Genomic DNA, 25351 nt, shown 5'->3' with positions numbered 1-25351 from the left:
CTGACATAACCCCCCTTGTCTTTTCTTTTTTTTGTTTACAAAGCTGAATTACTGGAACTAGATTGCTCTAGTTGAGATGAGGAAAAAGTGGTTTTAACTGTCATCATTTCAAACCATATTAAAACACTGATTAGATTCTTCTTCTTAAACCTTGCTCTCTGCCTCACATGCAAGATTGGTGTGTGGGTCTTCAGGAGTCTTCTTTGCAGTTGGGCAGTTACAGCCCTTTTGCTCCGATTAGCTCTGGAACCACTGACCAGTTCACCTTCCAAATCTGTCGTCTAAAAGACTGACCCTTTCAGTTCCTTGTGCTATGTCTGGTTGGTCAGCCAGCAGTCTGTGACTGCAACCATGTGATAGACAGTCACAGTCTGCATCTCAGGTGTTCTCTGCTCTGGTAGACCCCTGTGTCTTTGGATTTGGTGTTTAGGTTCTTCTGTCAGATTGACCTTTTTCTCATTACTGGTTGGATTCTTTTGTCCACACTATACTGTTCAAATGCTGATTATCCTTACTTACTGTTTACACTCTTAAATACCGGTACCCATAGTTTGTCAGTCTGCTTATAAGTTGTTGTCGCTGCTCTGTGTTGTTGTGTAGTGTCTTTTTTGTAAGTGTATTGTCTCCCCATTGGCCCTTGTACCGTGTGTATTGTACAGCTTTTGAACTGTCTCTCTTCTTTGTACTCTTCACTGTACTGTCTGCATAAGCTGCACACACAAATTCTACGCATCAGTCCTATGTCTTCACGTAACTCCATAGTCCTGAAGGAATGTCCTCTCATCTCACTATGTATCTGCTATATATGGTTGAAATGATGATAAAAACCTCTTTGACCTTTGACCGTCCACTGATGGCAGTCACTTCCTCTATCTGTCAATGACATTTACCACTGTTTCCTACTGCCTGAACATTTCTCTTAGAACATAGTCATGCATGTACAGGAGACAGCTGCCAGGACATTTCTAAACCAATATTCGTGCAAATGCTTGCGATGATCAGACTCATTAGCTCCTTTGAGTTTATGTGAAATATTAACTTCTTTAAACATGCCAAACTTCAAACTTCATCTACTCCACTCTCTCTCCCCTCATCTCCAGTTTGAGTAATAAATATCAGCCTTCTGTGCCCCTCCCAGAACACTGAGATACTGCAGCCAGAATCAGCTTCATAGATCCCTTCCTTTGGCAGTAACACGAAAGAGTTGAAACCTGTGTATCTTCAGGCCACGATCCAGCCCTGAGCCCGAATACCTCCCTGCTATAATCCGGCAAACCCAACAGCTTTTCAGCCTCGCGCCATGCTCCATATCGGCATGCCAGCGGCATCAGCGTGGATGACCGTTCGTCCCACTTTTGTCAAAAAAATGATTCGCAGAATACAGCTGATAATAAATGAAATCATTTTAAAGATTGCATTAAAATAAACCACATGAGCAGTTAATTACATTTTAAGATTTCCTTGCATTTTAATGTTCGATACGCTTGGACAATTTACTGTGCTGGCTCACATCCAGTCTCTCTCCGGAGCGACCCTCTGACATGACAAGTAATCCATCATCTTCCACAGACAACACAATCTCTGGGGTTCACCATGCCTGATATGCCCTCCTGTAATTTCCCTCTCCATACACCTAGATTTTCCAAAGCAAATATTATATATATACTATATGTCTTGTTTTCACTGCATCACAAATGATTGCCACTTCTGCCTCGCCATATAGAACATATATTCAATTCTCCGGGTTATTCATCAGTTGTGGTAAATGCAGAACTTTTCTTGGCAGCTGTCCAACAACAACAGAGGCAGACAAAGAAATATTTAGACCCCACAATGTAAGGCTACAGAAAAGGTCTACAGTGAATTTACACTGTATATTATAGACTGTTATTGTAAAATGAAGGTTTGCTGAAAAGTTGTCTCTGGGTAATGTCTTTAAATGTGACACTTTGCTTCTTTTCAGTCTGAAAATCCTTGGTTTTCTCACTGCTGCAACTGTTTATGGAATATTTTTTATGCTTTCCACTAAGGAATGGTGTCATCGTTGGAACTCTCAACGAGCGCAAATTAACTCCACATAATTTCTCGAGAGAAGCCCAAATGTTCTCATCACTGCAGTCGTCAAATTTGCTTCCGCTAGCATTCTCATCCAAAGAGCTTTGCCTCTTCTATAATGGATAGGGGCACGTTAGCATCGAAGCTAACTCCGGAATGAGATTAGCGCAGGGTTGGCGGTTTCTGCTTCTCGTCATTATTGGCATCCTCTCGTTTCTGCAGCATCATCTGCCGGATAAACGGAAATGCACATGGGCTGCTGGAGCGAGCATCTCACTGAGATGAGTGACAGGTATCGATCAGGTATCGCCAACGTTTGCAGAAGTAATTACCTAACACAGTATGGATCACAACTTGACATTCGGGATGAGTTGGCAGATCTGAAATGCTTTACCTGAAGTGAGTTAAGAGTTAAGATTTTGAAGTTATTTGTTAAATGGCAGCTTTACTATGACAGAGGGACACTAGGAGAGGACGGGAAACAATGTTTGTCTTCCACCTTCTTTTGGATCTGTGCAGAAATTGTCGATACATTAACCATGGATTCTTAAATATTAAATACACTGAAACAAACCAATATGGAGACAGCTGTTCTATAGGTTTTATATATCGAATTTCCATCTTCAGGGGTTTTTTTTTCTGACACTTCTTTTTTCTTCAATTTCTTTCTACAAAATTACCAAAACTCAATGTGAAATATTGAAACCATTCCTGTTTGTTGTATTTGTATTGGTAGGAATAGTACATATAATAATGATAGGATGTTTTTCCTCACATGTGCATGATGTCTTTGCATGAACCGCTGGGAAGGGCAAAACTGAGGACAAGAAGAGATGCCCCACTGAAAAATGCCCTGTCTGGACTTGATTCCACGCTAATAGATATTCTTTGTCTCCATTCAGACACCCCCCTGCAGTGTAAATGGAAGCAAGGAAATGAATCACTGGGCTCATTTTCTCCTCACCGCCATCCACCACTTCTCCTCTGCACCACTCGGAGATATATAAAGTGCCGCTTATCATCTTCAAATCAAAGAGCCTTAAACCTCTTCCTACAGCCTTTTAACTTCCCTCGCTCTCTCTGCCTCCTGAAAGAAACGCTAATGGGTCTGATAACGCACTAAAAATGCCATAGTTTATGTCTGAGATTATTATTTCCAACTTCTTATCCCCGAAAATCTGTAATTTTCTGAGATGTATTTTCTGTGATCATGTACACACAAGTGTCAGATAATCATGTTATGTAGAAATCAGACTTACAGTTCATGTGCATGACATATGTATGTATGTATTCCTGTATAAGGTAACGTATGTTCAAGTCAGTTTTTATTCCCGGAACATCAAACACTCCTTTTAATTTTCATGTCAGAGCAGCTGGCATCACAGACATATCCACAAAGCATTCTATGCCAAAGAGAACACCCTGTGTGTTCTCTTTGGCATAGAACGCACATGTCACACAAAGTCGCACGTTTGCGACTTTGGGTTCACAAGTGACTCAGATGCAAACCTGACATGCTGCATTAGACGCCATGACAACATGTGCAATGTGCTGTTCTCCTCACTGTTGGTCTTTTTTGAGACAGTTTTGCCGAATATGTCATTTATTTTAATAACAGGATGATCATTTCCCAAACCTGACCAAAAAAACATGACAGAACCTTAACTGGAGACGCAAATTTAGGTCTTCTCTTTGGAAACCCTGTGACTTGTTTGGCCTCCGAATCAACTTTTGTCCAATGACTTTACACGCTCCTGTAAATGTAAACACTGACGCATTTGATCTTGATTTCTAAACAAGTAGGTTAGCGGGAGGAATTTAAGCTGAAGCGTCACATAACCAGTGCCAAAGGACACCTGGTACCTCTGTCTGAGATCCCTTCAACAACATGGCAGTATCTGATTATAATCAAAACATAATACATATTCAGTTTGAGAACCAAATTGACCTAAATATTTCCTATTTTGAACAACCTCTCACATTGGTGCGTTTGTTCAACTTCATTGTCCATATTTAACAACAGTCAGTACAATGCAAAACTGTCTTATTTGACTGAAGTTAAAGAACAGATTTATTTCCTAATTACTTGTTTTTATTAGGAAAATATCAGTGACTAAACTGCTGAGGGTATTTTATAAATGTCTGTCTTTTAGTTCTGATGAACATGGATGCCACTGAAAGTAGATTTACTGAAAACAAACAAGAGGAAAAGTACGGTCATGTATAGAGCCAAGATGATATGGAATCCTCTGGCGGGACGTATCACACAAGAAAATAACAAATATTGTTTTAGAGAATTACTGAAAAAGCACTCGATGTCTACTGATGTTTAGTTGAGGCTGCTGTGCGCAACTAATTAATGAAAGTTTGAATAGTTTAAAAGCTCCATTCTGGTGTTACTGCTAATTAGAACTAGGTCCTGAACTATATGAATGTTGTTTTTTGTTTTTGTCTTGTAGATTCTTGTTTCTTCTTTTTAGTTGTTGTTATTTTGCTGTGTGGTGTGTTTTGGGTAATTGTGTACTGCAGTGTGAAGATAACTGTGTCGTGTGCGCACTCAGGAAGAATAGTGACGGCTTTAATGCAGATCCAAATGAATGAAAATAAAAAAAAAACATAAATGCTTTACAATAACTTCATACCTTATACATTTTTCTGCTTCACCTTTGTGTCTGCGCTTCTGAAAAGTGCTGATGAAAACCGGAGCTAAGAGGAGAAGGGAAAAAGGTAGAAGCTCAAGAATTTTTTTGGGGAAAGAGACACAACAAAGGCGGGACAGAGGAAGCAGCGCTGCAGGACCCGGCCCTCCCCAGCCCCTCGTCTGTGGCAGCTTGCTATCCTCGGGGTGGCCAACAGAAAACAACGGCATTGTTCTCTTCTGTTGAATCAGGGTTTTGAAATCTGGGGCGATGGTCCAAAGGGGTGCCGACAGAGAGCGTCTGTCTGCGAGATAAAGGCAGCGGACGATTGTTGCAGTTCAATGTTGGGTAGAAAGCAGCAAAAGAGGTGCATCAGTGTATCTTTCATGTGTTTGTGTTGTGTATTCTTCAACAGTTTTTCCACATTGCATGTTTCATTCTCTCTGCAGCGTCAACACAAGTTGCAAATGTAAGGCCCGAACATTTCCCACTGAAAACTGCTTTAATCATCGAAACCCGACACTTTATATATGAAGGACTTTATATTTAGTCTCGTCCCTGATCTTCTTTTAATTCCACTTAAATCACCGCTTCTGAATAGAACTATTGATTCACTGCTGCGTTAAGCTGAATGTACATTCCAGGGTGCACAGTTAGAGAGGCAGAGCTCTGACCCGCGCCGGATCATTATGACCTTGCCTTTTTGAGATAGAAATCCTCTGTATACTGCAGCTTCTGCAAAGAGTCAAAGTTGAGATCACTTTGAATGCAAAGGATGTAAATACTCTTATCTTTTTTTTCTTTCTTTTGGTGTGCGCCTAAAGTAATCGGAAGTTCACTCTCCACCTACACGACAGCTTAAATTCGAGTATTTATTTGTGAAAGGGGCTTTATGTGTGAAACACTCTTAGGCACCTCTCTCTGTACTGATGCATAGAAAAGAACTTTATAAGTCTCTTTATCAATAGATATGGTCACTACTCTCAACTGTCAATAGATGGTGACATTACTGGTCACTACTCTGTGGACATTTATGCCTTAGAGTTCATCAATGACATCTATGTTATACTGTGTAAATATCTGAAAAATTTCATTCACCCCACCCATTATTTTCTGCACTATTCAACTCAGGGTTGCATCAGCCTCTTTCCTCTCTCACGTTTCTCTTTAGTGCAAATGTGTTTGCCTTTGAGGAAGGTCATTTCAGTACTGTATTGTGTTGCACATGTCAGAATTGACAGTAAAGTTGACTTGAAATGCTGCGCACTTACTGATATGCAATTGAGTTTGTTGCTCTGGCAAATAAGGAAGAAGGGGAGGAGGGGCTGGTTCAGGGAAAGTTTTGTGGATGTAAGTTGCTTCAAAATGCATCATGACAATATAAGAGTGATGGCAGATCAGTGCTGTCAAAAGTAGCTCGGTAGTTGCTTCTTTTCTTCTGACTATGATGAAAATCTAGATCTTGAAATGTATTCTTTGCGTTACAGACTACTTATATAAATTCTATCTGCAAAATTAAAAGTTCTACATTAGCATGTAACATATTAGTTTTTTGTTTTTGGAATGGTTACTTCAACACAGAAAATTGTAGACAGTAGAAGTATTATAGACAGTTTAAAACATACCGTGAAGCATTTCTGTCTTAATTCATGTTCAAAAAAAAAGTTCATATCTCAACTATATTTGTGTGTGAATACATTACAGTTTTGATCCTTTTTCTAAAAAAGACAACAGTTACAAAGCTGTTCATGTATTAAATTAATATTTCTTTAATAATCCTGTTTAGCTGCTTCCAAAGCTTCCAACACGTGGCAGATTTGTTGGACTGTGTGAACGTAGCCTCTCTTTTTGGAACAGGTTGCCATTGTGGTATTTGCATGTATCCAAATACCCACTGATATCCATATCTTTCTGAACTTTAAAAATTAAATGTAAGAAATAGGGGCTTTTCTTTTCAGTAAACCCAAATCAGGCCGCTATGTGCATGTCTTAATGCAGAATTTGGAAAAATCCTACATCCACAAAAATGACCTCAAGTGAGAAAGTGGCCGTGTAGCATGTAGCATGTTACATTGTGAACAATCATGAGAGTTCTTGGCCTTACTCTCAAAGCATCCACCACAGGACGTACACTTTGCAAGAACGTGGAGTTCAAGCTCTGTGGATTCTCGAAACCAGAAAATAAAAAAATGTATCAAAATGATGGAAAGTGTTGAGGAAAAAAAATTGAAAAGCTGCCTCTGTCAAACATGGTGGTGGTACTCTCACAACATGGGCAGCTTTGGCTGCCAATGGGACTGGCACTCTGGTGTTTATTGATGATTTTGCTGCTTACGGAAGCAACGGGATGAATCAGAGGTATGCAGGAGTTTTCAGACAAAACATCAACCAAAGGAGATGGACTTCCCCTCAGCTGTTGGAATCTACTGCCTCTTTCTCAGTCTGACAGGGCTTCGTTCCACTTGGTGAAGACAAAAGTGAAGACAGAGAGAGCCCACGATGAAAAAAGAGCTAGAAGAAGCTGCAGTGAAGACCCCAAAGAGCAGCACCAGGGAAAATACGAAATCCAGTCACGTCAAAGAGTCGAAGACTTCAGGCAGTTATTGATTGAAAGGGACTTTCAACAAACTATTAAATAAAGAGATTTAGTTTTTTCCTTCTGTCCACTCACTTTTAAAACTTCTAAACTCTGGACTCCGTGTAGTTGGATAGATTGTGTTATATCTCACGCAGTCAAGGAATGAAAACGTACTCCTCCAGTTCAGCTGAGGCCTTTTCCACACTTGAGCTCCTGCGTGACCGTGGCACATCCAGTGAAGAGTCCGCCTTGTGCTACGATGACTGTGCGTCTTATTTTGCATCAAAATTGGTGGAGAATTGGTTGAGAACTTTACAAGGGTTTGATTGATTTTGTGCGATATTTTTCAATTCTCCGCCTGGCCCAGGCACAAGGACACTTATTGTATTTCAAAATGTCTTTATCCATAGAGCTCAAGGTTGTTCAGCTTGCCATTAGAGATCTGCAGCTCTTGCTGACTTTGGTGACGTTTTTGCAATCATAGCACACGGCTTAAGGGGTTATGCTAGCGCCACTTATTTTGCTTCAGATTGAAAATGCAGAGGGACAATGCTCAAAGAACAAAACTAAATAAATATATTTTTAAAAACTTTCAGTCTGGAGTGTAAACCTGATTTCTGCTGTGTATTGTCACGCATTGAACTAGTCAATGTGTGACAATACACAGTTATGGATTATTTTTGTGTGTGTGTATGTAACAAGACAGAAAAATTAAAAGTCCTGCAAACAAAAGCTGTGTTCAATAAAAAAAAAAAAAAAAGATAATAAAAAAATAAAAAAAAACTTTAAAAGTTATAAGATCAGTATGAAGCTGTGACAGCAGACTCGGCAGACTGATTAAATAATTTAGATGAGACATTTGCTCAAGCTGTCTCGACTGAATCAAGACTTCCACGCAAATAGAGGCGTGCAAACGGTTATGTGACTGCAAGGGCAGATTGTCGCTCCTCTGCACAAAAACAGCTCAACTCAACACTGATAGGGACGTGTGCCTCGGCACAGTTTTCTCAGAAATCATTGCGAAGTCACCCAATCCTTGACATGCACAGTTGTTCCCGTGTTCTATTCCGCCGAATGACTTGAATAACACAGGAGTATAAGAACCAACAGTGAGATTATGCAGACATTAAGACAGGAAAGTGAAAGACGTGGTTAGAGGAGTCGGACACGATTCATGGACTGTGCTGCGCTGATGTTTGTGAGGAGCTGTCAGTCTGGGTATGAGATTGCAAAAATCCTCTTATTGCTCACTGACTATCTCATGGTAAACATCATACAAATTTAAAACAAGCTGGAACGAGCTAATACCATCAAAAAGGAGCTTTTAATGGAGTGCCATCTTTGAGCTTATTCGGGCTGTGTTCGTATTTTTGCACTTGTGCCCCAAAATCTGTATTTTCCATGAATTTGTTGTAAAATGGAAATGAGGAATTAAGGACGGCAACGTTCAGCGTGACACACGTTTGGCTAATTTAGGATCTGGCACTGACATTTACGATTATAGATTATGTGTGTTTGAACAATGTTGGTGGTAGTGACTGATCCAATGACCACATGCTGTGAGTTGTGAAGTTCATTTGTGAAGCATGTAAATACGCATTACTCTCCTCAAATATAATGTTTCAGTTGGGAAAAGCATGCATGTAGTGACCTGTATTTGTTAATGCAAATCAATGGACCTGTGTGCATAGTCTTAATTTTCCTAGGATTATTGTGCATTGATCTAAAAGGTGCTGTGTCCTTGGTTCAGGTTTCATTCATTCAAAATCCCCCACAACTGTAGGAACTGAAGCATGAAAGAATTTGGCTGGCAGGCGTGAGGGGTAGAGAGTGAGAAGACTAGCGGAGAGGCAGGCAGGAAGGCAGGCAGGAAGGCAGGCAGACAGACAGACAGACCGGCGGGGAGGCAGAGAGACCTGCAGCCAGACAGTTGTGCAATGATGCTGACAGAGGAAGAGGACACACAGGTGTGCAGATCAGCGGGAAAGCAGACAGGTGAAGGAAACGGTCAGCAAATCGGACAACCAAAGCAGACGAACGAGCGCGGATGAATATCCGGTCAGACAGGGGGTCGAGCAGATTTTCAGATGGGGACAAAAGAAAGGGCAAACTTCTGGGTGTGCAGGCGGACGGGCATGTGAAAATCAAATGAGCTTAAAGGCGGAAAGACAGGAAGGACCGCTGGCAGATAAACAAAAAGAGACAAAACGAGAGTTACATTAAAAAAAAAAAAAAAAAAAATCGAACCTGGACCAGCGGCCAAACAGAACTAAAAAAGTTGGAAAGACAAGCATTTGGGCATTTCGTTATTTGAAGACATATTCGATAAATATAGAGAGTTTGTACATGACATTGTTCAACAAGATCTGTGGGTGTTGTGTTTCAAACAAGTGGTCAGCTCAGATGCTGGAAAATCGATATTGTAAGACGAAAAATGCAGTTGCTCAAATGGCCTCTATAGGCTGGATGATTTCAAAGGGAGCTCATGAGATTGAGCTCATGAGATTGTGCACTTAAATATGGTCTCATATTGTGAACATAGCAAACACAACCCTGTTTGAAGAAACTTAAGAGTAAAGCATGTTCAAGATGGCCACACCCAGAACCGCCACGCTACGCTTCAAAACCACCAGGAATCTGAGGCTTCATTTAACTTCTTTTGGGGTTTCAAACTGACATAAAGCTGATAATAAATTGTGATGAGGTCAATGAAGCGTTAGACTGTCATATGTTGAAGCACACTCTGACAGCTGCAATAGATATTTTGTAACTGTTTTATACAATACCAGTACCTAAAATAAAATCTGCACTGCAGCACATGTTCTCACATAGTCTCTAAAAAGTGCCAAACTCCAGTGGGCCAAGTGAGAAAGCCGGGCTATGATTTCAAAGTGCTCAAAATATCTTTTTAAAGTGGGAATTTCCTCCTCTGAGATCAGTTCAAATGGCAGAGGTAATCTTCGACGTTCGTGTGATTCAACTGTCTTTTCATCAGACGCTGGAATTAGAATTAACACTCTGACTCTGAAGTCTTTGAAAGCCCCGCACAGCATATGGAGGCCTGATATGAAAATCTAGCACACAGGGCAAAATGCAATAGCAAAAAAAGAAGAAAAAAAGAAAAAGAAAAGAAAAAAAAAACAGAGCAAAAGTAAAGAAATTGCTTTTTTTTGTGCGAGAAGAATGATGATTCTTAAACACACTCTTCAATTTCACCTTGAATCTGTCTGTCAATGTGGTTTTCTTTCCTTTTGCCTTCTTCTATTTTTGTTTCATCTCCTTCAATAGAGCATTTTGATTCTTTGAAGAGACATCTGAAGCAGTGCCACGTGTCGCCTCTGTCATCTTTACCTGCTCTCCTCTGTCTTAAGTCCTCCACTCCTCTCTCCTTGGCTCCCTCGCTTCACCCTCCATCTTTTTTCCTACCACCGTTCTTATCCATCTCCTCTCCTATTCTCACACAACAACCTCTGCTTTCCACCCCCTCCACTTCCGAGCCCTTCATGGTCACCACCTCCTCCTCTCCTGTCAAAACCTCCCTTCCTTGACTCTCTTGTCTTTCCTGTCCCGTCCTTTGAGGTCAGCCTATCAATAGTGGGTCATCGATCTTCCAGTATCCACACATGGGCGTGCCTCTCATTTCAACCCGACCATTAGCCAATCATTAATCTAGATCAGACCATTAACCAATCATTAATCTAGGTCGCTATTTAAAATGAGACTGCTGATTGGATGAGTGGTGACCTCTGACCTGCGGGTTACCACAGAGACAAGAACCACATCAGTTAAACTCCCTTCAGGAGCTGTTAATGATATTATTGGGTGTCCTTAGACTGATTTAATAAAACAATCTGATTAAGAGCATGTAGTTGTTTAGTATTAATAGATTAGCTGTTTTTCCCCTAAGTTTAGGTTTCTCAAAAGAGCAGAACCTTTTGTTTATATGTACATAAAAATAGTATATTTATATCATTTGAATGTTTTTTTTCGTTGTCTCTCGTTTTTTTTTTTTTTTTGTTTTTTTGTGCTTGTCTCCTCGACCTACCCCTGGCTCTGACACTAGAAGAGGTGGTGGCTTGGAGGTGAAGTTAAGACGGGGTTAAACCTCCGGCGTGCGCAGAAAGACCGCGCTCCGGTGCCGGAGGTCTCGCCATCACAAGTGTCAGTACTGAGGTTGACTCGAGCCAAGCAACGCGTGCGCCCTGGAAAGCTTCTACTGGGGTATCTTACAAGAGGATTTCCCCTCCCTATTAAATCTCGAGTAGCGCGAAGAAGTGTTGTGTTCTGTGGATGATAATGGGATGATTTTTTTTCAAAGCCACTGAGCCATCAGATTTTTTTTTTTTCAGCGCCGGATTTCACTGTTTTGGAATGTGTTTGATGCGCATTAACCTTTTCTTTTCGACATCTCTTCCTCTGGGCTTGCCTACACACTTACTGCCATTGGATTATGTGGATTCTTTTTTTTAATTTTATTTTACATTTTTTTCTACCGTCTGATTCAACGACCAGTTTAATAACCAAAATGCTTGAATGATGAAAATCTTTTGAGATGAAAAGCAGCACTTTGGGGGATCATTTTTTGCTTGTGCGCGGCTCGTGCCCAATCTCGCGCCTCGGCACCCTGTTGTCCGTTCCCGAGCAGAAACGCACAACTTTACCGCGAGCTGGAGCGAGAGAGGGGGCTGCAGTTGGTCTGAGCGGCGCACGAGGGCCACAGGCGGGGGCCCAGGAGGGGAGAGAGCGGAGCGGCCCCGGTGTTCGGTTGCTGCGCGGTTGGACTGGGCATTCGGCGCAATTGTGGAGTGGAGATGATGAGGTCGGTGGTGAGGATGATGATGATGAATGGCCCGGCAGCTCGACCAGGCACCGGGGTCTCGCCACCAACATGTTTACTGCTGTGCGCTCTCGTCTTTCTCCCGCCGTGCGCTCTCTCGCACCCGCAGCCGTGCCAGGTGCTCAAACGAATCGGTCACACGGTTCGCGTAGGGGCTCTGAATGTTCAGCCTCGTTTGCTGTCCGCTGCTGCTGGCAGCGGTTCTGAGGACTGGGACGCCGATGGAGCTCCTAAGGGAGAGCAGCATCTGGAGTTGGATAAGCAGGTGAAAACAAGTGCCAGTGCGCCCGGATATGGAAGTCTCAGGGCTAGAGTCGCGGTGAACAGCCAGCGGGGCGCGAACAGGAGTAAAAGCCAGGCGCGACAAAGAGAGGAGAACACCTCGAGGGACAACCGAGTGTTTGCACCCCGAGACTCGGTCCTGCTCGCGGCCGAGGCTCTTAACCGGGCCGGAGTGCTACCCTACAATTTGTCCCTGGAGCTTGTCATGGCAGTTGGATCGGCTCTGGGAGAGCTGCCCGCGTTTTCCTTCTCGTCTACGAGCGTCCCCGAGAACGAGGACCCGCTGTCCTTCGTGGAGAGCGTGTGTCACACAGTGGTCGTGCAGGGGGTCTCCGCCATGATCGCCTTTCCGCGTAACCGGGACGAGCTTGTCAAGTTGGAATTCGTCTCTCTTGCGCTTCGGGTGCCTGTAGTCAGCGTTGTGCAGAAGGAGTTCTCCCGTCACAGTCAGGTAAAAAAAAAAAAAAGAGAAAAGTTCTTTCCCAGCTACATCTGAACTGTTGTTAACTGTTGATTACTTCTTTCCTGCATTCAGTTGCACTGGACTGTGTCTGCACAGGCGTAACAGATGTTGTGGTAAAGTAAAAACGGGAGATCCGTGCCATGAGTTTTATATCGTAACTCTAACAACGACCACCATGAATACAGGCAGGTCAATTTAATCGAAGAAGAGGGCTTAAGTGACATGGCTGACCAACATTATTGGCACTTTTTACGCTGGCTGGAGGGGGGCTCCTGTCATAGCTGGGCTGTATCTTCTCTTTTTTTAACTAACCATCCCTTCCTTTTCTTGCTCAGCATAAATTCGACCAGTCTGCGGCTTAGATCGAGCTTAAGCAGTGACACAGTTTGTGGCACAAGCTGTTGTGCTGTTGATTTTGACGTAAAAACGTAAAATTGTGAAATGAAAAGCTGAGGAAAAGCCCCAATTGCTTCAAAGTGAGCCACAGACAAAGAGGCATGGGGAGAAAACGAGCAGGCTCTGTCCATGGTGCTGAAATGAATTGAATTCACAGGGAGCCAGTGCAGGGGGGGAATCGAGAGATTTCATTTTTCTCTTCTGTTATAGACAAGATTAAAATGTTGATGTGCACCAAGCACCACATGGTCAACGTGTAAGTCTGTATGCACAAACATATTCTTTATTGTTATTCAGTACCCCAATGTGTTTACAGTTCAAAAGCATGGTGTACTGAAAACATATTAATTCACACACGCAAATACGCTGAGTCCAAGTTTTACAGACATGTAAATGACCGACCTGACACATTTCTGCCCAATAAAGAAGTGATAAATCACTGTTTTAGCCACTAACAATATTTATCTGACACTTATGATACTGAATGAGGCTGAGATGTGTGTCAGGATACTAGTGTAAGCAACCCATGAGTGGGCACCATTGTCAGTCTTCGTCTGCATCCTGGTATGTCTGAAACAGAAAAATTCCAATCATGCAGAGCCACTATGAGCTGGATAACACTTTACTTTTGTTATTTGGCCAATTCTGGAGGTGGTTCACAGTAAACAATACAAGTGAAATGAAAAAAAATTTAAAAAAAACTAACAAAAAAAAACAAAACAAAACAAAAAAAGCAATGGCACCTTAACTATTTTCACTTCGAATTATTTCATTATATAAATGGCAAGGCCATGTGGGCAGATCTCTTTCTATATAGCACACAAGACTTGGAAATAAAACTACATCACTAACTGTATGTAAAGTCTGCAGTGACATTATATATTTTTATTCATTAGCACAATTCAACTAGAGCTAATCAACATGGCAGCAGGACTTTTGCTTCAAATTCGACCTTAGTTTTTCAAGGTGACTCTGGTGGATTCATCCAGTATTTCATGTGCTGTCATCCAGCTGAAACTGTTTGATGTCATGAAAATAGGGCAAGCAACAACATACGTACGGAACCAAACCCAATGCACTTTAAGTCGCATGCAAAAGCATATACGGCAAACATTCTCACATGATATAACATCTTCAGGTCTCCTCTACTATGGATTCACACCAGAGGAAACTGCAACTAATGGTATGGAATGAAACTCAACCTTGACCGTCTGTATGAGAGAAGATGAGCTTGGTCAATTTCACAAACTGAAAAATCGATTTGTGTAGAAAACATAACAGTAAGATTGAGGGTAGAGTCTCCTGAAAGAGAACAAGAACATTAGCTGCCTACTGTCTTTGAGTGTAAACACTTTCAATGCATCAGTGGTCAACCTGATGGCTGTGTGTAAGTGTCCAGGTAGCTATCTCTCTCTCACAAGAAAACACACCCACGCACAAGCACAAAATGATTTAGTGCAACTAACGATACAGTGTGCATCTTTTTAATGGGGGGGCACGGGCAGGGCAGTTATTGCATATGAATGAGAATGGGAGCAGATTAGCAGAATCTGTGTGTGTGTGTTTGCGTGTGTGTCTGTGTGTGTGTGTGTGTGTGTGTGTGTGTGTGTGTGTGTGTGTGTGTGTGTGTGTGTGTGTGTGTGTGTGTGTGTCAATGCAAATGCCTCATTTCCTGCTCAGTGCACAAGGAAGCATTTCTCTGTGAGGCAGGTGTCTATCGTCAAAACTCATGCTTAGAAGTGAAATAAACAGACAACACCACAGATGAAGAATGATTGATTGACAGAAGAGTAGGTGGATGGACAGTAGGACGGATGGATGAACCAGCAGCTGAGATAGACGGCGATACAGGGTGTGAAGGACTTTTAGAGGAGTGGCTTCACTCCCCTCTGATTCAAATTAGTTTCACTAGAAATTCCAGATCGACAGGCAACATACGTTTTCCCCCAAACCGGGTGTTTATTTTCTGACTTTATTTTGACCCTCTCCTGATTTAATCCTCCAAGCTTATAGTCCAGGCTGGAAGTAGTTCACGGTGTGTGCTTGTAGTCTGTGAATCAGCCAGGAACCTTTGATAATGTGATCTGGTCACCATTTGTTATGCAAGTTTTAAAACGGTGAGAGTATAGAGCCTATGGAGCGAGGGATAGAGTGGCCTCGGAGTGAAAGGACCTGGGTTGGGAATTGGTGGGGAGGGGTTTTTATTTGATAGCAGCACAGGGCTGAAAATTTAGCATATAAGAGATGAGGAACTGAGGAACTCTTGGAGAAGGGAAACTCTCTGGAAAAGACGAGGCATCTCTTATGTGAAGGCTCATTTTTGAAGTGGAAATCTATCCCGTGCTGGCCCACAAAACTCGAGCTTGTGGAAAATTATAATACAGGATCTACAGTGACATTTAAAAGCAAATATGGAAATTTCTATACTCCATTAATGGACAAATATTTGCAATAGGTGCACCTGTACAATAATCAGTTTTTGCACCGTAGACCAGTTCAGTTATTGCTGAGAAACTTTTGGACTTGGCATTCGTGTTGATGTTACTGACATGCAGCATCCACCTAGACCAGACCAGGCACTCCCCACCCCATAGCAGTGACTCCTTGATGAGAACAGCCATCCCTAGCAGGATGCAGCCTGACACAAGCACATGCAGAAAACGTTATAAGAACAAAAACACAGTGAACAAACACTAGATCTTAAACTGATCAAGTATCTGAGGGAACTGAAACAAGCCTGATCTACAGTGGCCCCTCCTCTCAACCCACAGGACCCAAAGACCCCCACTAACAACATTCTGTTCCTAGACACCACAGGACACAGTCAGAAGGACCATGTCCATGTCCATTCTCTGTTGAGTCACAAATGTTTTGTAGGGACGGGGAAGGCCTACACAATATTATACAGGTTGCCGTAATGTTATGCTTGATCGGTGTATTTTCCTGTCATGAAAATATAAAAACGTGCAACTCAGCAATGTTACTGGACTTATAAATGGAGAGTCAGCCTTGACTCCGATCCAGAACGTCGGCAGAGATATTATGTAAAACATATTTTTCAGCCAACTCTCATTTGCAAGCTAAGTTGGTTTCTTTTGGCACTGACATGGGCGACTGGAGGTGTATTTTCAGACTGGCTTAAGGATCCAGTCCTTTGGATTTCCTAGGTTCCTGGGCGTGTGGGGAGTTACAGTCAAAAATCTGTCAATAGCAAGTCCAGCCTCCGTCCTGCCTGTTCCAAGTCCAGCCTCCGTCTCTCCAAAAATACCACCTAACACCGGGAACATGTCAAACATGCACCTGTCCCCTTGTTGTTCCAGCGCTTCCAGCTTAAATGCAGAAACTGCAAACTTCATGACGGCTGTCATTCAGTCCAATGAGCACACTGAAAACGTCACACAGGTAACCGAGTCTTTGTCATGCGTTCCTCTTAACTGAGGTTCCAGTGTTGGCTTTTCCTCCTGGCTAGTGAGATCAACCTTGTGGCTGAGAAAGTGTGGCCCAGACAGCATAATAAGAGCACAACTAGAAAAGTTTATTATCCAGGTTTCTTTTTATTTGTTTTTCTGTTTGTCAAATCATCTTGCTTCTTCAAGGTCCAGTAGCAAATGCTTTGCAGCCAGGTGCCATTACTCGTCTCGGTGGATTGGTACCTCTGATCTAATCAGAGAAATCATGCAGTAAATCCTAGCAATGCTTGTAGATTTAAGCTTTTATAGAGGAATCGATTCAGTTTAATGCTACTTTCTAAGATAGTAGCTTGTGTAGTCGTAATGGAGTGCATTACTATTTCATCAGTGTATCTAGTGGCAAGTACAATGTGGCTATATAGGAACGTGTTTTTAGCGAGACATAAGGAAGCCCTTGTAGAAATGAATCAAGATATTGAAACTGTATCATTGCAAGTGTGAGCAAGTTGTTAGAAAGTCAAACACTGCTTCACAGTGGGTCACCAAAAATAATCTTGTCAATGCATTATTGTGAGGTACAAATCAATGACAACCAAGAGATCACAAAAAAAAACTAAGCAAAACAGCAACAATATATTTCTAAAAAAACAAACAAACAAAGATAAATACATGTCTTACTGTCTTGCAAATGCTAAATGGTCTTGTATTTATAGTTATTTAGTTATTTCTACCTATTGGTTAAACACATCACAGTCCCAATGACACATTTACTTATCAGTCAGAACATTAAAACCACTGACAGGAGAAGTAAATAACATTGATCATCTTGTGACGAAACTCAAAAATCATGCACAAGGTGTTGACCAGGCCTCCAAATTCACTAGATCCCAACCTGATCAAGTATCGAGTGCCTCCAACATGGCGCGGAGGTCGTCATGTTGGAGGCACTCTGCAAAGCAAACAAAGCACACGGACTGAAGTAGATTGTGATAAATGGTGAATTATTGGCATGTTTTTGGCTGTACCAATCAGGCAGACTGTGAAAAACATTTAGAACTGTATAGACTGTCAAAAGTTATCAAAGATCAGACAGAACAATGAAATGTTCTCAGAGGAAAGGAGGCACTTGTGGCTAGCGAAGCTAAACCATGATCTATGAGGCAAAACTGTAATTTCAACTATTTTTCCCGGTCTGCCCGATTAGCACAGCCAAAAACACAACAGTGATTCACCATTTTCCACGATCTACTTAAGTCCACGCACTTTGTTTAACTTGGCGAGTGCCTCCAATATGGCGACCTCTGGATTTATGAGATGCTGATGATGCGCCATGAAAACTCTCTATGTGTGGGATGATCCACAGAGGCCCCCTCAGAAGACCCATGTCCATTCTCTGATGAGTCTCAACTGTTTGTGAGAGCATTATATTATGCTTCATACCGGCATAAAATTGTGTAATGTAAATATGTAAATTATGTACTGTAAATACAACACCATTGACCATTTACCAATTATTCTTTCAAAGTGTTTTTTTTCTACCTATGGTGTTCAAGAGTATGAGCTACTTCACATACTCTATGAGATTGGGGAGAGTGTGGTGGTTTCTTGAAAATACAAATAGCTTGCATTGATATTGGTTTGATTCCTTTAAACTAGAGACTAGTGTTATAGCCCAAATGTTTTGTTTTGTTTTGTTTTGTTCAGGAATATTTACTGCACTGTGAAGAAAATAGAAAAAAGTATACCAATATGGCTGGATTGAGGATTATTTATTCATTTTGTTACAGGCAAAGTGGTTTGCAGATTATGCTGATTAAGATATTGGAGTAATTATGTCATCAGGCTCAGGGGATCATAGATGCCTCTGAGTGGATTTCCCATTGTCCCTTTATAAATAATGCCAGCACTGACACAAAGAGGTCAGAAAGATAAAAGACTAAGAGCTAACATGCATATTTCTATGGACTTAGGGGTTCTGTGAGGATTTCAAAGGAACAACAGTCTGCCCACACAGTGAGGACAATATCTGCATCATATGGTTCTGAGTAGTATTCTGGAACTTCTATAACTCACTGAAATGAAAATACCATAAACTCCCTCTAATCTGTTTTCACACCTTCACCACTATGAATCATCAAGAAAAATCAATAACCAACTCATCACTCGTTTATTTGATTTGTCCACTGGCTCAGGATTTCGTCAAGCCCTGCAGTTTCGCCATACAGCAAGGGTTGCAAGTTTCTTTGCACAACAAGTCACAGCAAATGCATTTTGGCTTTGGAAATCAAAGGGGGGGGGATGATTTTTGAAGAGAGAGAGGGTGATGTAAAAGAGCCTGGGGACAGCAGAGCTAGGATTTCCTGGTGCATCAAAAGCAGCAGATCAGTGCACAAGGATTTTTTTTTAATTTTTTTATTTTTTATTTTTTTTATGCAAGACAGGAGGTAGACACACTTCAGGGCAAAACAATTTACCTGTTTATTTACACGAGGAACAAAGGGAGAGTTACAGATTTATGGAGATCACAGTGCAGGAAGTGCTGTGGTTGAGAATAAATCCCCTCAAATCTCCCGGGGGATGATGGGAGGTGAGATTCTGATGCCCTCTGGATGGCATTACCATTTTCTTCCATGATACAGGACTCTAAACCTGAAACAAAACATCTGGTGTTGCTTTTGTTGCAGCACTAATCCATCCATGTGTAAGCAATAAGCAGCTGAATAATATCTTATTTGCATGCCTTTTGGGGGGAGTGATTAATGGGATAAATGAAATTAACCAACAGATTAAACTAATGGTCTTTTAGCGCAAAGCTGGTGTAAAAGTTGTAAATTCAATTAAACTGAGTTGCTCAGGGCCTCTGATGTGTGTGTGGTTGTGCGTGTGCGTCAATGTGTCCATACAAACAAATAAGTGATTGATTGCCTGGTACAGCCGGCGTGTTATGTGCTGGGCACAGTATGCCAGTGTACACTGAGGCAGTTCTGGCAGCCCGATTTGGCTCATTTAATTTTATCTAAAGTATTACAGGGAGGACTGTGTCAACTCTGAAACATATCTGCTCTGATCTGGTGGCTTACTATAATCCTGTAGGTGCAGTGCACCATATGATGCCTGCTATAGGTGTCGAAAGGCACGTCTGTCTTTAAAGTGAGAGGAGTCAGTGAGCCAGTTCAGAAGTTGTCCTGGTTCAGACAATTGCCAACAAGGCGGTACTGGTTTGCGTCACTGTTAACTGGTATTATTGCATAACAGGTGTAAAACTGGGTCATTATGCTACAGTATGAAAACGACTGCTGGGCACTTCATTAACGGGATCCCTCAGAAACAGCTTAAAACAAACTGTAAACAAGCTGCTGGAACCATTACAGCCAATTCACTTTTTTATTTATTTATTTTTTTGTGGTGTTTTTGGACACCTGGTGAATAACAACCACTTTTCTTTTAGCTGTGATCTGTTCTACTCAAACTCCTGATGAGAGTATTTTCCTCTTTAACATCTAAATGCTCCGCTGTCGGATAGCATTCAGTCAGTTTATCATTGTTATCCCAGTAAACTATGAGCTATAAATCTAAAACAAAAAGCTGGCAGACATTATAGTTACTGTCGGCACTATGGTTGCGATTGGGGCGCTGACTCATTACTACAAGAAATCATTTTCACATTATTTCATCCACTGTCAGTACACAAGAACTGATTATAGTTTCAATATTTCTATTGTGGAAAGTTTCACTGGTGGTACATTCCAAATTCTAGACAATCAGACCTGTTTGATTTGGTGAATCCTGTAGTCTGGTGGTGACAGCAAATTAGATTTAAGAGGATAAGGACTACACTCAGGAAGCCATTTTTTTTTTTCCATCAGCCTGCAGCTCTTCAACTAACCGTATTCAGTGTAAATCTTTGAGATTGCCACTTTAAGGTAAGTGTCAGTTGTTTCTGATGTTGCTGACTTTTGATTCGTAACTCAGAGTACATGCCATGGTGGAAAAGCTTTTCACACTGGTCCTTGTTTGCAACCGTACATGAGGAGAACACCAAAATACCGATATTTTTCTGTGGATTAAAGCTCCCAAGCAAATTTAACAGCTCTACAAATTCATAGACTGAAATAAAGTCAAACCAACCGGGGCCCAGAAGGTAGGAAATCATTCTTAAAGGAACCCATTTAGATAGGCAAACAGCCTCAAGGAGCATAAAGAAAAATAAACCAACAACTGCAACCATACAGTCATTTAATAGACTATATGGGTATTGCCCTCTGAAGAAAGCACACCTCATTTAAAACATGTGTCAGGAGGCCCATTTCTCAATCTCTGAGGCAATTCCTTAGCAAACTATAAGTCATGTAATCCCTCTCATGCTCAGACCAGAAGAAACAGTTGGCGCGTTTATTGCGTGTATATCTGTGGAACTGCATTTGGATATCTATAAAAAAAATAAAAAAATAAAAAAAGAAGCACATTAATGATTTTTCTCTTAGTATCTTGAAATCTTAGCCAACTGGTGGATGGTTTTTATCACAGCAACATGAAAAACATTCAAAGCCCAGGTGGAAATCACTGATATGTCCAGGCCTCATAAATCAACTGATGTATTTATGAATTGTAAATCAGGGGTGTAAATTGAATTAGGTGACTGTGTGAAGGACCATTAACGGATAGACCCTATAGTTGTGTCAACAAGTAAAAACAGACGTAGCGTGTTTCTTGTGATGTGAATAATGATATTCATGGGAGATGGTAAGCGGAGGTTGAAATCCATTATATGCTGCAGACTGTGTTTGTTGTTAAGGAACAAATTGAATTCTAGGATTGAAAGTAATTCTGCTGCTGAATTTATGAACCTTTCTTTCTTTTCCTTCTTTATTTCCTTCCTTCTCCACAACTCCACTTACCTCCCTGGTTAACCATGTCCTTGTTCCTTTCCAACCCTCTGTCTTCTTCCATGCCACTGCGCCCCACCTCCACACTCTCCATTATGCTTATCTTGCGGTTTCTCACAATATCCTTTGTTCCACAACTTATCCTTTACTATTTTATCTTTCCTCCCATGTCTCTGGGAAATCTATCTCACCTCCACAAACTCTTTGTCTTCCCCATCGCCACTTGTTCATCACTCCCATGACACTAACATTTGTATTCCCTCCATTTCCCACTGTTTACTTGTTCAACTATCACTCCTCCCTATTTTATCTTCTCTAATTCCATTCCCTCTGGCGTTTCCATCCATGTTTCCAATCCCTCAAATCTTCCTCACCCTCTTAAAACTCTACACAGAATCCACTTCATTTGCAAATGGCGATGCGGTCGGTGGAGGCGCCCCCATCACATCTACTATACTACCTGCTGATGATGAATGGCTGGTGGGACATCAGCGTTCTGCTGTGCCAGGAATGGAACATTAGCGACTTCGTTCTCCTCATCAAGAACAACACCCGCTTCCACCTGGGCACTATTGTCAACTTGACAGCAATCGCCTCAACCTCACCCCCTTCCTCCTCTTCACTGTTATCTTCAGCAGCAGCGTCAGGAATCCCGATGGGAGCGGAGACCCCATCATCCTTGTCTTCCTCCCCCTATTTATCCTCCGTTGCCTCATCTTCGACTTCATCCACGTCCTCGTCCAAATCAGACCAGCAGCAGGCCCTTATACGGCAGCTGGAGGCCCTGAGAGAACCTTCAACCACAACAGGAGTGGTGACATTTGGATGCGACATCCGCGAGGTGCGCCGTTTATGGACTCTGGCCTCTCGAATGGCGCTCCCAGAGTTTCACTGGGTCTTGGGGGACAGTCAGAATGTGGCAGAGCTGAGAACCGAGGGGTTACCCCTAGGGCTTCTGGCCCATGGGGTCATGGGGTCGCCTTCTCTGGATCACTATGTACACGACTCGTTGGAGCTGGTGGCGCGTGCAGTGGGCAGTGCAGCCCGGGAGAATCCTGCTCTGGCACTCATACCCGGGACTACGAACTGTATGGATGTACAACAAAGCAATGGCAGCTCGGGGGAATATTTGGCAAGGTAGGGAAGGCCATACTTACTTGTGATTACGCTCAAATTTTCATGCACCTCAAACTCTTGAGACTGCATCATTTGAATAATGTGATTAAGCTTCTGCACCATAACAGGATTGTTTCAGCATCATGAAAACCCCATTAAGGTGAAGAATAGACAATAAAAACAGCTAAGGAAGGATGTATAAGTATTGGGATAAGCTCGAGAGTGGCTATGCTTGTCTCTCTTTATGCTGTGAGGTTTGCAGCCCAAGAACATAATATTCGATCATGTACTTGAGCTGCAGACCAAAACCTAAAAGAATTACTGACAGTTATGGGGAGATGATGTCTCCGACATTTTATGCACGAATGTTTTTACAAGGTTGGCAAGAATGAAGTAGCTACCTAGCTTACTACACTGACTGCTTGCAAGCTTTCAAACCTCCTCAGACAGTTGTGTTCTGCCTGTTATAGGTGTCGATAGGCAGACGGTTCTTCCAATCACTTGCCATGTAATCTTGGCAGGCCTTTTCTTAACTGTTTACCAGGATGACTTCTTATATGGTTCTGTGTAATAAACCATCAGGTAATCAAGTTAGCATGTTTTAGCCTGTTTTCTACAAATGATGAATACATTAGTTCACAGCTAGCCACTTTGTATGAATTTGAAATTTCAGTGCAAACACAAATGCATTTTCTGTGTTTTAGGATTCTTTTGTTTTGTAAAAATTTAAGTTAAAAATGCATTGAAAACTTGAAAACTTTCTTGAGTTTTGTGGTTCCAAACCTTTGCTGTTGTTTTCTTTACTTTGATTGAAATCAATGCTCTGATTTATTCTCACCACTCTAAAATACACAAAATGAGTTTCATTTTAAGATTCAAAAATTAAAATTGAAATTCAAGGCATTTTTCTCTATCAGAGTCGAGAAGGAATAAACAAAACTTTAAAAACAGGTCGATTTTCATTTTGCGTTTCTAAAAATAAAAAATAAAATTTTAGAAGACAGAAACAAAAAAGAGACCCTTTTTTTGTATTCTGCAACCAGAAGTTGCAATTTTCAAAGTAAAAGCATGTATGCAGGCGGTGCTGCGTTTATGGAAAGAGCGCCCAAATATATGACTTCTTTTTTTCACTTGCACAATATTTTTTATTCTTTGTTTTTAGAACATGAAAATCGACCGGCTTTTAAGGTTTGTTTATCCCTTCTTCCAAGGAAAATAGCCTTGAATTTCAATTTCAATTTTTGAATTTTAAAATGAAAATCAAATAACCAGTCATTTTGTGTTTTTTAATCTCCTTTTCTGAACGGAAAATTCAATGACCAAAACATGCACGAACCAACTCTGACTCAGTCACTGGGAGATTCCCAGTATAAATACAGTCTGATCTGCTGGCCACTAAAAAACTCCACTAGAAACTCTGGGGTTATTGCTCTGCTGGGATTATAGCTGTTTTCACATTATTGAAATCTACAACTGGTCGGCTAAAATACACACACAACTTGTGAGAAGATACTAAAACATCAATATAGTCCTTGGAAGCCTAGAAAAATTCAAATTCATGAAATTTTATCGAGTTAAAAAGCCAAGTGAACCACCCAACTATCATATATTCACTTTCGGCTGTGGTGCGTCTGTGACTTTGCTGTGTGCATACATTGGTGTGTGCACGTACATGCATGAGGCGTATTAGAGAGCACGCAGTGTACACACTGTAAAATTATGATGTGCCGTCGACTGTATTCAGCGGCGGAGCTGTAGGTCTGCAGCTGTGCCACTTAACTGCTGAGATATACGCGATGAGTGGTGTGTGATAGCACGCTACTGCATCACAAGTAGAGACTGACCTTTCCGACTTCTCCTCAAAACACCGGAATCAGCAGAATAAACATCCCTGGAAGATAATTATTTGAGCACGGTGAGCTTGGGGGAAAGCAGAAGGAGATTGTGTTTACGTTACTTCGGTTTATTTAAAAGTGTTGGTTAATTTGTCAGCGTGTTACATACGGTAGAACAAAGAACAGTTGCTAAGTAGGACCTTTTGTCTCGTCCTTTAACTGACCCTATTGGGCAGAAGTACAGGCTGTTACACCGGAGACATGGAAAGTCGGCCATATTCCTGGAGCAGGAAAATGCAAAAGAGCATTCTACTCTAACCGTCCACAGAGACTTAAAGAAAAGGCAAAGAAAAAGAATGGAATATCTCATTCAGTTTCCGTAACACCGTGGAATTGTTTGTGTTGTCTGATTACACTCCTACTACAGGGTTTTATTTATAGATGCTGACTTATTGTTCTTTTTCCAATCTCCACATATCTCTCAAGGTTACAGAGATCGGAGAGAAATTGAGTTTTGTTCCAGTCAGTATGTAATATGCAGTTGAACAATATGATTAGTTTCCTTTTTGAAAAAAAAAATCTTTAATCTGATTATGGGGACATGATGGGTTAGTGGTCAGATAAACCAAGTTACCTCAATCTTTTTTATTTGTGTCTCAGACTCAGAGCATGTTCTGAGGATTTCTAATGCAGCACCGCCTGTGGTGCTACGTTTATTTATTCTGACTTCCTTCAACCTGACATAAGCCAAACTAATCAACTTAAGTGGTCAAAGGTCACCGTGATGCCGTGTCCATCCAATTCACCTGAATGTGATATCTCAGAAACGCCTTGAAGCAATGTCTTCAAATTCA

At 41.5% G+C, this 25351-nt stretch overlaps 1 protein-coding gene across 1 annotated transcript in view; it reads left to right on the top strand.

Annotated features, from left to right (window-relative positions):
- Positions 1–11359: 11359 nt before the first annotated feature.
- Positions 11360–25351, top strand: part of grin3a (glutamate receptor, ionotropic, N-methyl-D-aspartate 3A) — a 46947-nt gene continuing 32955 nt past the window's right edge. The window contains exons 1-2 of the mRNA XM_047569120.1: positions 11360–12842; positions 21941–22683. Coding sequence (XP_047425076.1) covers positions 12084–12842; positions 21941–22683 — 1502 coding nt within the window. The 5' untranslated portion in view covers positions 11360–12083. The remainder of the gene's footprint in view (positions 12843–21940; positions 22684–25351) is intronic.

Source organism: Mugil cephalus, chromosome 19, assembly GCF_022458985.1.
Source record: "Mugil cephalus isolate CIBA_MC_2020 chromosome 19, CIBA_Mcephalus_1.1, whole genome shotgun sequence".
NCBI classification, from domain to species: domain Eukaryota; kingdom Metazoa; phylum Chordata; class Actinopteri; order Mugiliformes; family Mugilidae; genus Mugil; species Mugil cephalus.
The sequence above is the reverse complement of the archived record's forward strand: the minus strand, read 5'-3'. Positions and strand labels throughout refer to the sequence as shown.